This window comes from Polistes dominula, unplaced genomic scaffold (genome assembly GCF_049000335.1).
Source record: "Polistes dominula isolate Pdom_NZ unplaced genomic scaffold, Pdom_raw_medaka contig_20, whole genome shotgun sequence".
Classification (NCBI taxonomy): domain Eukaryota; kingdom Metazoa; phylum Arthropoda; class Insecta; order Hymenoptera; family Vespidae; genus Polistes; species Polistes dominula.
This window is the reverse complement of record NW_028301147.1, coordinates 1051758-1064870: the sequence shown is the minus strand read 5'-3', so window position 1 is coordinate 1064870 and position 13113 is coordinate 1051758. Positions and strand designations below refer to the sequence as shown.

Below are 13113 nucleotides of genomic sequence, written 5' to 3'. Positions count from 1 at the left end.
TACAAAGTATCAACGTAAAAATAAAATTTAAAAAAATATAAAAATTAAGACCAAATTTAAATTGTAAATTTTCAAAATGACGAAACAACGAATTTTATCTGTTCATTTAATTAAAAAAAAAAGTAATAATAATAATAATAATAAAGGAAACTACGATATTTTGTTTATAATATAAAAAAAATGTGAATATTTACTAAATGAGATGCACGAGGAATTATCTTTGGCTTTGGAGGTTCCCATTTGAAAGCAACACTAGTTTCCTCTTGGTATTCGTCGTAAATAGGCACGTATAAGTAGAAATCATCTTTGGTATCGTTCAAACCAGTTTTACTTTTACTTCTTGTTGTATCACTTTTAACTCTTACGACGTCTCTGAGAAATAATAATAGCAATAATAAAAAAAAAGGATGAGAAACATTGATCGATATTCAAAGAATACATATTTAAAATTTATTAAGTATAATTAAAATGATAATAAGATAGAGTAGCATCTTCTTCTATTCTTCGAAAAACGTGTATGGAAATTTTGTTTGAAAAAAAAAAATATATATATATATATCGTTTGATGAATTTAATTCTTTAAATCGAATTTAAGAATTGATATATCAAATTTGCAATTAACTAATCAATTAGCATTAACTAATCTAATTTGCATTAAATAATTTCAAAATTGTGTCAAGAAAACATGTAATTACATTCCGAACAACCTAATATATCTTCTTAATATATATAAATTACGTGTTACGCGTTGTTTGTCCGCAATGGACTCCTAAACTACTTGTTTTATTTGCCAATTTGCATTAACTAATTTCAAAAATTGTGTCAAGAAAACACGTAATTACTTTCCGAATAACCTAATATATCTTCTTAATATATATAAATTACGTGTTACGCGTTGTTTGTTTGCAATGGACTCTTAAACTACTGAACCTATTTAAATAAAATTGTACACACTATGTGCAGTTTTATCCAACTTGAAAGATAGAATAGTTAATATCTCAATTTATAATCGCAATATTATTTTATTGCCAATTATTTGTTTATTAATTAATTAGAGTCATGATTATCTATGTTAGTTCGATAAGATTCTAACAGATGGCGATATAAGGTAATTCGTTGATTTAAAGACGTGTGTATCGGACTGATTGTGAGTCACATTATTTTCGAATTGTACGAAATGAAATTTAAAATGAATTTTTGTCAATAATTCTACGAACAATAATTATTCGTCTGGAATCTTTTTAAAATATTCAATTCAAAGTTACACGTCACCTATGAATACACTCATTCAAATATATATATATATATATATATATATATATATGTGTGTGTACACATACATTCATAAAAAAAAGACTCATCGAACTTATTTGATTTTCTCTCGGAATTATTTGAACGTTCAAACAAAACGCCTATACATTTTTCGGAACTTTTGTTTTTTATTTTTATTTATTTTATTTTTTTTTTAATTTTTTTTTTGTTTTCTTGGTTCGTCCAGCTACTCAATCAAAGTCGCGTATTTACGTGGGCAGAGTTCGTTGAAATGTCGAACCATCATCAACCAACAACATCCATTAAATATCATACCACATTGAGTGTTCGACAAACTTCACTTGGTGGCTATGCTTTTAAATGTATAACGAATATTCCATCCCCTTCTCACCCCACCCAAACCCCTACGTGTCCTTTTGATTTATTTTAATGACATTTGCAGACCCAAACCGATGCTATTTTTCAAATGATATCCAATAAAAGTGTGTACGTCATTTTTCTTTTCTTCTTTTTTATTTATTTTTTGTTTGGGTGGGTGGGTGGCAGGGGGGAGATTTTGGTTTTTTTTTCAAATTTACGTTTCCAAATGGAAAATAAATACCATTTGAACAATTTATTATTATATTTATATATTATATAAATTCTATTTAATTTATATTTTATTTTGAAAAATTTTCAATTAGAAGAAAATATTAAATTTATTAATAATTTTATTTATATTTAAATTATAAATGAAATTTTGTTCCTTAGTAGGAACTTTCGAGTTCCTACGAAAACTACGTGTTCCTAATAATAATATTATTATTATTATATTATAATTATTATTAATTGTACGATTGGATAATATTTGTCTTTTTTTGTTTGTTTTTGTTTTAATTAATATAACTAACTTTGTATCCTTCAAATCAATATTTAATTGTTCCGATGAAACGTGAAATCCCATATCCGTTGTACTAACATCTTCATCGTTAACACTGATATCAGATAAATTCAATTTTGAATCATCTTCTTCATTATCCATCTAACAGGTTAACCAATTAAATATCTCAATCTTTTTTTTTAATAATATATTAGGTCGAGTAATAAATAATTTCCATTTTTCATGAGACAAAGAATGGCATTTCTGCGACTGATAAGTGCAAGACACCTTTCATCGAGTTTTTTGTTTGTACTCTTTGCAATTGTTCAACGTATCTATTGGATTTTGTTTCCAATATTACCTTTAAAAGGTTCATCAAAGTCGGAAATACGTCCCTGCACTTGGTTCATCTTTTAAGATCGTATCTCCAGAAACGGAATTTGACAAACCAATTTCTGACTGCCCTATCAGTTATCAAGTCCTGCACTGTATAAGCTGTATATTTTTTCAGTTGCCACTTTAGTGCTAATTGCCTTGTTTCAATTCCTAAAGCATTACATGTCGAATATGCACTTTTTACTATCCCATTTCAGTGGTTTAACGAGTGGCGGCACTCGAATCTAAGATGCGCTTCATCTGGCGGCGCGTGATTTTTGCTTGTTCAAACCTGAACCAAGGTGGACCACCGGTGGTACGCGCCGCCCGATGGGACAGTCAAGCGCGGGTCACCGGTGGTACGCGCAGGCGTTAACGTGTTAAGAAAAAACGGTTGAATGTAACATTGATTGCATAAAAAAAGTTAACAGAAGACTAAACTGAATTCTCATCTATACAGTGATATCGAAAATCCGTTTGTTTTGGTGACTTATAATAGGTAAATAAGAAAAATAGATTCTAGTTATTTATGACTCGACCTAATAATACGAGTGTCACTTCGTAAATATGAAATTACATTGATCATTATTAATTGTTTACCTTTATATTTTTATTTTCTTAATCATCGTACAAAATTGATCATCCGTTTTCCGAAAAACATTTGATAACTTAGGATACAAAATTAATAAAAAAATTGATCGAACCAACGATGAAAATAAACTGAACGTTAAGCTTTGAAGTTAAATCAAAATAATAATAATAAACGATTATCGATAAAAATAAAGAATATTATTAATAAATCGATCATTGATAAACAATGAATTGTCATTCGATTGCTAATTTGCAATATTAAAACAATTATATTATTACATTTGTAATTTAAATAATATTTATAATATTATTTAATTATAATTTTAATTTATTGTAAATATGAAACCAATATAAATGATTATTTATTAATAATAATTTAAAATATTATATAATTAAAATTTTAATTTATTATAAATATGAAACCAATATAAATGATAATTTATTAATAATAATTTAAAATATAAAAATAATTATAATTTTATATTTGTAATAAATATAAAACAATATAAACGTTCATATTACTATTTCCCAACAAATTTCATCCACGTGTAAATTATACCCAACAATTTTTATTAATTAAATATTCCTAACAATTTTTTAATAAAACATTACATATAAATATTCAATAAGGTAACTACTAGTTCTGTCTTATATTTGATTTACATTTTCCGGTTAAATAAAAAAAAAAAAACTTTTTTTTTTATATTACTTTCTTTCTTTATTTATCGTTCAAAGTTTATAAATATTTAATCATTATTTAACAAAATAATATTCGTGAATTAATTAGATTACCCATTATTAACATAAATTTATTTGTATTGAAAATGTATCGCTTTGATAAAATTAAAATAAAAAAAAAAAAAAAAAAAAAACCAGAATTTAAATCCACAATGTACGTGTAAACCCATTGGGCAACAACAATGAGCAACAGGAAAAAGTGACCATTGTCTTTTTCTTTTTTTTACCATATCATTTCCTGTCTTATTAATGATAAACAAATTCGATTCGATTCGATTCGTATCACTTTAAGTTTAGTGTTAAAGGTAAGTTCGGTTCGTACGCATTCGAATGACGAATATTTCAATTTGTTCTTCGATCAAAAACTAACTCTAAAAGTAAAATCATTTTTTTGTTTTTTTTATTTAACAATTTATTGAAACCCTTTTACTATTTAATTTAAAATAAAAAAATAATAAAAATAATAAAAAGAAAGAAAGATCGTGAATATAAAAGGTGTGTAAGTGTGTGAAATTGATCATAGTGTAATAATAAAAAAAAAATAATCATTTAATTTTCTCTATCTATTTATCGTGTTAATTTCAGATGAACGATAATAAGAATTACGTGATTAGAAATGTGGCCAAATTTTTTGCCGGTAGAAGTATATTTATAACGGGTGGTACTGGTTTTATTGGAAAAGTATTGATTGAAAAATTATTACGTTCCTGTCCGGAGATTGATAAATTGTATTTGTTGATAAGAGACAAAAAAGGAGTAAATATTGAGGAAAGATTAAAGAAAATCTTTTCATTACCGGTAATTTCACAATTATTTTAATTAAATAATAATAATAATAACAATTAACCTTTGCTTATTACCCTTCTTTGGAATAACACGCTTACCACACTCGGGTCCAAAGGACCCGGGCGAGAAAAATTGTTAGCAAAAATTAACTATTGCATAGATTTACTTCAACATTTTTTTTTTTTGAGACTTCTTTTAATACTTACTTAAACAAGACTAGATAGATTATAATAGCTTTGAATTAAATTTAAATATGTTTAAAAAATATTATCAAAGTTTAACGATTGAGATAAATGACTCAAGTTGCAAAAAAAGAGGTCTGGGGTTGTTTGAATCAAGTGTGGTGTAAGCAAAGGTTAACAAAAATTTATATATTTTATCATGAGAGTGTATAAATTCAATTAATTTATGTTCAATCAAGTTGTCTTGTTGAAAGAGTATTATTGAAAAAAAAAACAAAAAAATTTCATTCGTAAAATTGAGTTGAGACAAGTTCACAGTTTCTCTTTTTCTTTTTCTTTTTCATTTTTTCAGCTCTTCGATAAACTCAATGAAATGAATCCATCGGCATATAAAAAAATTGTTCCAATATTTGGCGACATAACGAAAAAAAATTTAGGAATGAATCCTATCGATAGACAAATTATCATCGATAATGTTTCTATTATTATTCACAATGCTGCTAATGTCAGATTTGACGATGATTTGCAAAACGCAATTTTCACTAACACTAGATCTATACATGAAATTTGTCTTTTGGGTGAAAGTATGAAAAAATTAGAAGTGAGTGTTGATTTAAACGAATATATATATATATATATAAAAAGAATAGAAAAAAGAGAAGAACAATTTGTCAATCTTTAAATTTCAATTTTTTTTTTCTTTTCTTTTTACAGGTTTTGTTACACATAAGTTCGACCTATGCACATTGTGATAAACCTGTCGTACATGAAATTCCATACAAACCATCAGATTTCAATTGGATGGATGCTATTAAAATAGCAGAAAATGTCGACGATTATTTATTAAGAGTTTTAACATCAAAGTAAAATATTTATTACTGTTCATTAATTTTCTTTCAAGAATAATTATATATATATACATATATATTATATAATATTATTTATATTATTATATAATATATAATATAATATAATAATATTATATATATTATAATATAATAATATTATATATATATATATATAATTAATCTAATATATTATATAATAAACGATATAATAATATTATCTTTTCTTACACACACGCACATAACACAGATTGATAGGCAACATGCCGAACACTTATATATTTACCAAAAAATTAGCCGAAGATGTGATCAATTATTATTCCGATCGATTACCTTGCGTTATTTGTAGACCATCGATAGGTAAGTAATTTTTAAATTTTTGTTTTGTTTGTTTGTCCATTATTGCGAATATTTATAGAAATAAATTACAATAGAAATTTCTCTTGAAATCTCATTAATTAAAATTTAAATAATTATCTAAGTGGCAAAAAACTGGTGAATCACCCTATATATATATTTATGTATAATATTTGTTGTTTATTTTTAGTCATTAATACGATAGATGATCCAATTCCTGGATGGATAGATAATTTTAATGGTCCAGTAGGTTTAATGGTAGCTGGTGGCAAAGGATTATTAAATGGAGCATATTTTAATTCAGATAAAGTAATGGATTATATTCCAGTAGATTTGGCTGTAAAAGTATTTATACTTGCCATTTATACACGAGGACAAAAAACGTAAATACAGTAAAAATTATTTTTCAATATATATATATATATATATAGTATTTATAATAATAATTATATATTTCTAACGCGTTTTATGAATTTACCATAATCATAGGGTAGAACAACATCCAACAGCAATGGTTTACAATGAGTCATCATACAAATTGAAGAAAATCACTCTACAATATATAATCTCTAAATCACTCGAATATAATCAGATCAATCCATTATCAAATCCTTTATGGTATCCAACTGTGATCATATTTTCAAATTTCTATCTATATTACATTTATTTTATATTCCTCCAATTATTACCGGCCATGGTGATAGATCAAATATTGAAACTGATGGGACATAAACCGATGTGAGTGTTAAAATACATTTTTCTTTTTTTTTTTTTTTTAGAGGATTAAACGACGATTTGTTCTTTTTATTGTTTGAGATTAATTTTTGGAAAATTTTTTTTTTTTTTGATTAAACAAAAAAAAAAGAAAAAATACGAAACTAAATGAGAATTAGACAATTATTAATTTAGAATATAATTTGACGAATTATTATTGCAATTTTGTTCCAGTAATAATTTGAAATACAACTATAATTAAAATTAAATACCAATATTCTTAGAAAATAATTAGGTATTATTATTGAAATATAAAAAAAAAAAAGAAAAAAAAAAGAAGAAAAAGTAACTCGTATTTTAATTTGATCGTGAAAACAAAGGACACTTTCATCGAATTAATAATCAATTATTAATATAATTATTATAATATAATTATTATATTAATATTATTATAATTCATATAATTATATTAATTATTAGTATTATTAATTAATATAATTATTATAATCAATTATTATATATATATATATATTTTTATATTTAATTCATTTTTATTATTATCATATATTATATTATTATATTATTATTATTTATTATATATATATATATATATATATATAAATGATAATTAATAATTAATTTGATGAAAGTATCCTTTGTTGTCACGATAATATTTATACATATATATTATAATTTATATTAATATAAATGTCAATATTTTTCGATTACTAGATTGGCCAAAATACAAAGGAAAATATACATTAGCAGTGTTTTTCTGTCCTACTTCATTGACCATTCATGGGACTTTGTAAATGAAAAAGCTGTGCAATTATTAGATTCAGTAGCTGCTGAGGATAGAGTTGTATTTGCAAGTAAAAGTATTTATGAAATATCTGAAGATAACGCATTAAAGTAAGTTTTAATAAACTTATACTTTATATTAGACAACACAAATTTGTCAATGTAAATTGAAACATTTGTCAATTTTTCACATACTCAAAACATCTCTGTCTTTCTCTCTCTCTCTCTCTCTCTCTCTCACTCTCTGTCAACAAAAAGACGTACAATTTGTCAATTTTTTACAATTACATTGACAATGACAAAATTATCCAATATTATCATAAATGACACATCAAAATTAATTTTTGATCAAACGAAAATTAATAATCATATTTCTTATCTTACGTTTCGTGAATTTTTTTTTTGTTTTTATTTTTTACTTTCAGATCTAGTATACTAGGAAGTAAGAAATATCTTTTGAAAGAAGAAATGAATATTGAAAAAAATCAACGTGGATTAAGAAGGTGAGAATAAAGTTTATTTCTAATTAATCAATCATCTTATTTAAAATCATTCAAATAATCATCATTATTAGATATTCATATAGTATTTTACTAACTTACTTACGAAAGATTGAAGAGTCGTTGTGAACGATGTTGCTGCACGATAATAATAATAATAATAATAAATAAAAAAAAGAAAAAAAAAGAAAAAATCATACAATTTCACATGATACAATTTCTTTTGCTATCAATCTCTTTCTATTTTTGAATCAAATGTTGAAGTTCTCTATAAGGTGGAGAAAATAATAAAAGATACAAACAAACAAAAATTCAAATTAAGCGAACTAAAAGAAACAGAATCTTGAAAAGTTAGTTGATGATGATGATGATGATGATGATGATGTAACTTAGAAAGAAAAAAAAAAAACTATGTTATCAAGAAGATTAGGCGAACTGTGACGGTTTGATCGTGAGCTTTTGGTCACTGTGCAAGTTTGTTCACACCGGGTGTTTGGTCGATTGCAATGTCGCCTGGTTTTCTCTCTCTCTCTCTCTCTCTCTCTTTCTCTTTCTTTGAAAACTAGGTCGCATAGCTGTTGCCACATTTAAAGTACACACGTTACCGTTACATTAGTATTAGTAGTATTAGTAGTAGTAGTAGTAGTAGGAATCGTTTCAATGAATTCCGAATAATTATCAAATAGTTTTGAATTTCGTACCCCCTTTTACAAAAGTTTTCGAAACGTGAGAACACATTAAACACCTACGTCGTAATAAACACAAATTAATGTTTAACGACAATTTTTCGCATATCTTTAGACAAATAGTTTCAATACCTTGTTTTTTCTATTCCTTGCTTCTTTTTCTTCTTCTTTTTCTTCTTCTATATTTATCATTATTATTTGCAATTAAATAATGTCACGCGTTAGGGTTGAACAATCTCTGATAATTGTATGTAATTAAAGTATACATGTGATCGTTTATATATATATATATATATACATAAATTACGTGTCACGTTGTTTGTCCGCAATGGACTCCTAAACTACTGAACCTATTTAAATAAAATTTTACACACTGTGTGCAATTTCATTCAACTTGAAAGATAGAATAGTCATATCTTAATTTATAATCGCAATATTATTTTATTAATCGCGAATCGTACATAAATATATACATATATATTACTAAATATCATTGCACATATTTTTGCAATAAAATGTACAAAGTAACGTTTGTCAATTTCAAATATTGACAAGTTGCAAAGTAACTCCTTACAATTTTCTCATTTGCACTTCGTTCGGATAACGTACGACAAATAAACATAATAAATAAAGATGATGATAATAGAAAAACAGAGATAGAAAGATACATGCTGTGGGGGGAGGGGAGAGGGGGGAGAGGGGGGAGAAGGAGGAGGGGGTTGGGAGTAGAGACAAAAGTGAGATAACAAGGCACGTCACGTTTGCAACGTAGGAAATCCCCAAGTAATGCACAACCGACCACGGAATCGTCGTCAACGAACAACAAACTATATACATACATACTTACATACTTACATACATATATATATATATATGTATATATAATTGTGCGTATTTTTTTAAAGGCGCCGTGTTATTTATTTTTAACTTGTTGAAAAGTTATTTTAAAACTTTACGATCATGGTCGTATAAAACGTTTACCATTTCTCTTACCATTAAAAAAAATAAAAAAAAAAATATATATATATATATATAAAAATCTAAGGAATGATGTTAAATTAATTTCTATACGACGAGTATAAATATAATTCGAATTAATTAATTAATTCGAATAAATATAAATCGAAAAGTAAATTATTAGAAGATATGAAATACACGTGAGAGATCATATTTATCCTACTATTCGACACTTGTTTTTTTATTTTTTTCTTTTTCTTTTTTAACACATAAAAAAAATGATTAAATAAAAAAAAAGTAGGAAAAAGATTTAAAAGAAATTAAGAATAAAAATAGAAAGTAAGAGATAAAAAGAGAGAGAGAGAGAGAGAGAGAAAGATGTAAAACGTGTGACGTAATCAATGAAAAACGAAGTAACTCGAGTATGTATGATATGGATGTGTGTGTGTGTGTGTATGTGTGTGGTACTGGGGATTACTCACGTGCAAAAATGTGTAACTTTAGAGAGAAAAAGAAAAGATTGCCAACCACTGGAATAGTGTAACGATTAGTCAGAGAAAAGGTAAATCCAATTTTGACATTGGATGACTTAAGCATTCATTATATTGTCATTTATTTAAATTAACATCCTAGTCTGAAGTTTTTTCTTTCACAAATCGAAACGAGTTTAACAATATCGATTAAGATGTTATAAAAAAAGAGAGAGAGAGAGAGAGAGAGAGAGAGAAAGAAAGAGAGAAAGAAACTACGATATTGAAGTTACGTTGGGAATTTCCAATCGTATTATAATAAATTCCGTAAAATATGACTATCCTTGTCATCAAGTGAAAGCATAATAATAGAGTTCAAAGGTTATCGTACGTTCCAAACTGAGTGATCGTTATTATTATAATTATGTAACATAATTTAACAAGTTAAATGCCACGTCAGTCATCGATGACAGACATTGACTTTACATTAAGGCCGCGTCCTTCACCGGTGACTGACACGTTCAACTATTTTTTCAATACAAAGTAACACCTGTAGCACCTGACGGAAATTTCCCTAAGAATTCGCGTTGCGGTCAACGTTTTCATTGATTTTTTTCCAGTTGATTATTTCCGTTATAAGATTTGTCTATATTTGTTTTTGTTTTTTTCAAGTGAAAATTTCTTCTTTAGAATCAGGGTGATTTGAAAATCGTGAATTGGATGAACGTGAAATTGGTGAAACAAAAATAATGATTTAATTAATCAAATTCAGTGTCACAATATGTTTGTCAAATAATAATTTCGAAACTACTCAAACTTATCTTAATGAAATTGATTTTTATTTCACTTAGTGATTTTTTTCCAACTTAGCATATAGCACAATTTTAATCGCGATTTTTTCGAAGTGAAAAATTCTTTAGAATGGGTGTGATTTGAAAAAATGTAACGGAGCGGTGGAACGCGATGAAACGGCTGTGATACTAAATAAGAAGAGAATACTCTCATTCTCTCGAAACTTAGTTTTTTTGTATTATTTTTTATTATTAATTTAAAGATTTTTATTTAGAGATTCATCTAAGTTCTGTAAGATTCTTTCAATAGATGGCGCTGTATTACAATTCAATTGTATCGATATATTCACGTCTCGAAGCTTGGTTTTCTTTGAAGAAGGTTTCACTTCTATCGTGTGTGATCTGCACACATCTGTTTATTTCTTTTTCTGGTGTCAGTTAATTACTCGTAATTTCGATAAATGTAAAACGTGAAGTATTTTTTTTTTATAATTATCGCAAAATATGACGACCAGTTTGAATATTAATCATTTGTAAAAATGGTTACAATGCATAAATTATTAATCGACGATTTATCAATCTTTCTCTTATCTTTTTGCTAGTTATTTTTTTTTTTTTTTAGTTTTTCATTTGCATGCATAAATATTTGTTAAATATGTAGATAATCGTACTAATAAGGTTACCATTCATTTTTTTTTTGTTCCTTAAAATTTCATTATATTAGATGATTCGAAAAGTCGTTTCGTATTATTTTTGTACAAATGAAGAGATAATTTTTACTTCGAGGTTAAACCTTCAACCTTTCAAGTGATCATAAATAGTTGACTTTGATAAATTTAACATATCATCGATCTCATGTGTTACTATTTGTCGGTTTGCATCAATTAATGCCATTATTGTGTCAGCAAAAAACGAAACGACTTTTTGTACCACCTAATAGATAAAAGATACGTAATAAAATTGTATTATTTGTTTTACAGAATGTGGTATTTACATATAATTACCAGAACTTTATTCTACATTTTTTGTTTGTGGCTCGTTTTACATATGTGGAATTTAATTTAACATAATCGATTATAAACATTGATTGATTTGACGTAAGAAAAGAAAAGTAGTCTTTTGTAAAAAAAACGTCAATTTTATGAATCCATTATTATTATTATTATTATTATTTATTAATTAATACGAAAATAGAAAAAAAAAGGAAAGAGATTGATTTGAAAATAAAAATGAGATGATAATAAAAATTTTCACTCATGGCGAGTGATGTGGAACAAAAGATGGGGGGACCAGGTGATAAGAAAACAATAAAAAAAGGAAAAAAAAATCACATATAATTAATATTGTTGTTATCTTGTTAAATAAAATAAATCTAACGAGAACTTATGAGTCTTATCTCAAAAAGAATCTTTTCTATAACCTATAAAATATCAAATCCCACATTTTTGTGTTGAAATAAAAAAAAGAAGAAAATAAAAATAAAAATCATACGTTTGAAAATTGCGATAATACGTTTAATAATTAAAAAAAAAAAATTACTGTTAATAATAATATAATTTGTTCGTAAGAAAAATCAATTCAATTTCAAATCAATTTGATGATAAAATAAATTTGATTATTTTTACAACATAACCTCGAAATAGCGTGAAATTGAATAAAAATCAAATCGAGTTACGAATCCTCTCTTGTTGGATATATCGCAACAAAAAAAAAACAAAAAAAAGTAAAGTAATAAGTAAATTATTTATCATTCGTATAATTTTCTTCGAATTTATGTCAATTCTAAGATTATTCTTCTTGGTAGAAGACCAACTGTTATCGGTTTTACCGATAGGAAAGAATAAAAAAAAGAAGAAAAGGAATAATACACGAAGAGTGCGAGTAACGTGAAGAAATGAAAACAAAAAAAAAAAGGAAAAAAAAAACCACGAAAAAAGAAGTTAAGTATAAGTGAGATTATATAATTATAAAGTTTGCATTTGTCTATTATCAATGTTTCTTTCGCGAGATTCTCTTCCGAAGAATTTCATTTGGATTCCAATTAAAAAAAAAAAAAAAAAAAAAAAAAAGAAAAAAGAAAAACATCAATGTCAATCGATCGATCAATTCCACGATTGAGACAGACTCCTCCCACTCTTACGTTTTTTTTTTTCTTTCTTCGAAAATAGTAAGAAAAGTAAGCAATTTTT

At 25.8% G+C, this 13113-nt stretch overlaps 1 protein-coding gene across 1 annotated transcript; it reads left to right on the top strand.

The window, feature by feature from the left end:
• The first annotated feature begins 4146 nt into the window (after positions 1-4146).
• Positions 4147-12306, top strand: LOC107067371 (putative fatty acyl-CoA reductase CG5065). Its single transcript, XM_089177086.1, has 10 exons — positions 4147-4330; positions 4421-4633; positions 5156-5404; positions 5518-5666; positions 5899-6008; positions 6196-6388; positions 6495-6743; positions 7452-7631; positions 7946-8023; positions 11905-12306. The coding sequence occupies exons 2-10, from the start codon at positions 4421-4423 to the stop codon at positions 11987-11989; spliced, it is 1506 nt and encodes a 501-aa protein (XP_089033212.1). The 5' UTR covers positions 4147-4330; the 3' UTR covers positions 11990-12306.
• The last annotated feature ends 807 nt before the right edge of the window (positions 12307-13113 follow it).

Bases quoted from the DNA above. Each gene is read 5' to 3' on its own strand.
- LOC107067371 (XM_089177086.1), top strand. From the start codon at position 4,421: ATGAACGATAATAAGAATTACGTGATTAGAAATGTGGCCAAATTTTTT. The intron at 6,009-6,195 runs GTAAGTAATTTT...GTTTATTTTTAG, and splicing joins TATTTGTAGACCATCGATAG to TCATTAATACGATAGATGAT. The intron at 6,389-6,494 runs GTAAATACAGTA...CCATAATCATAG, and splicing joins TATACACGAGGACAAAAAAC to GGTAGAACAACATCCAACAG.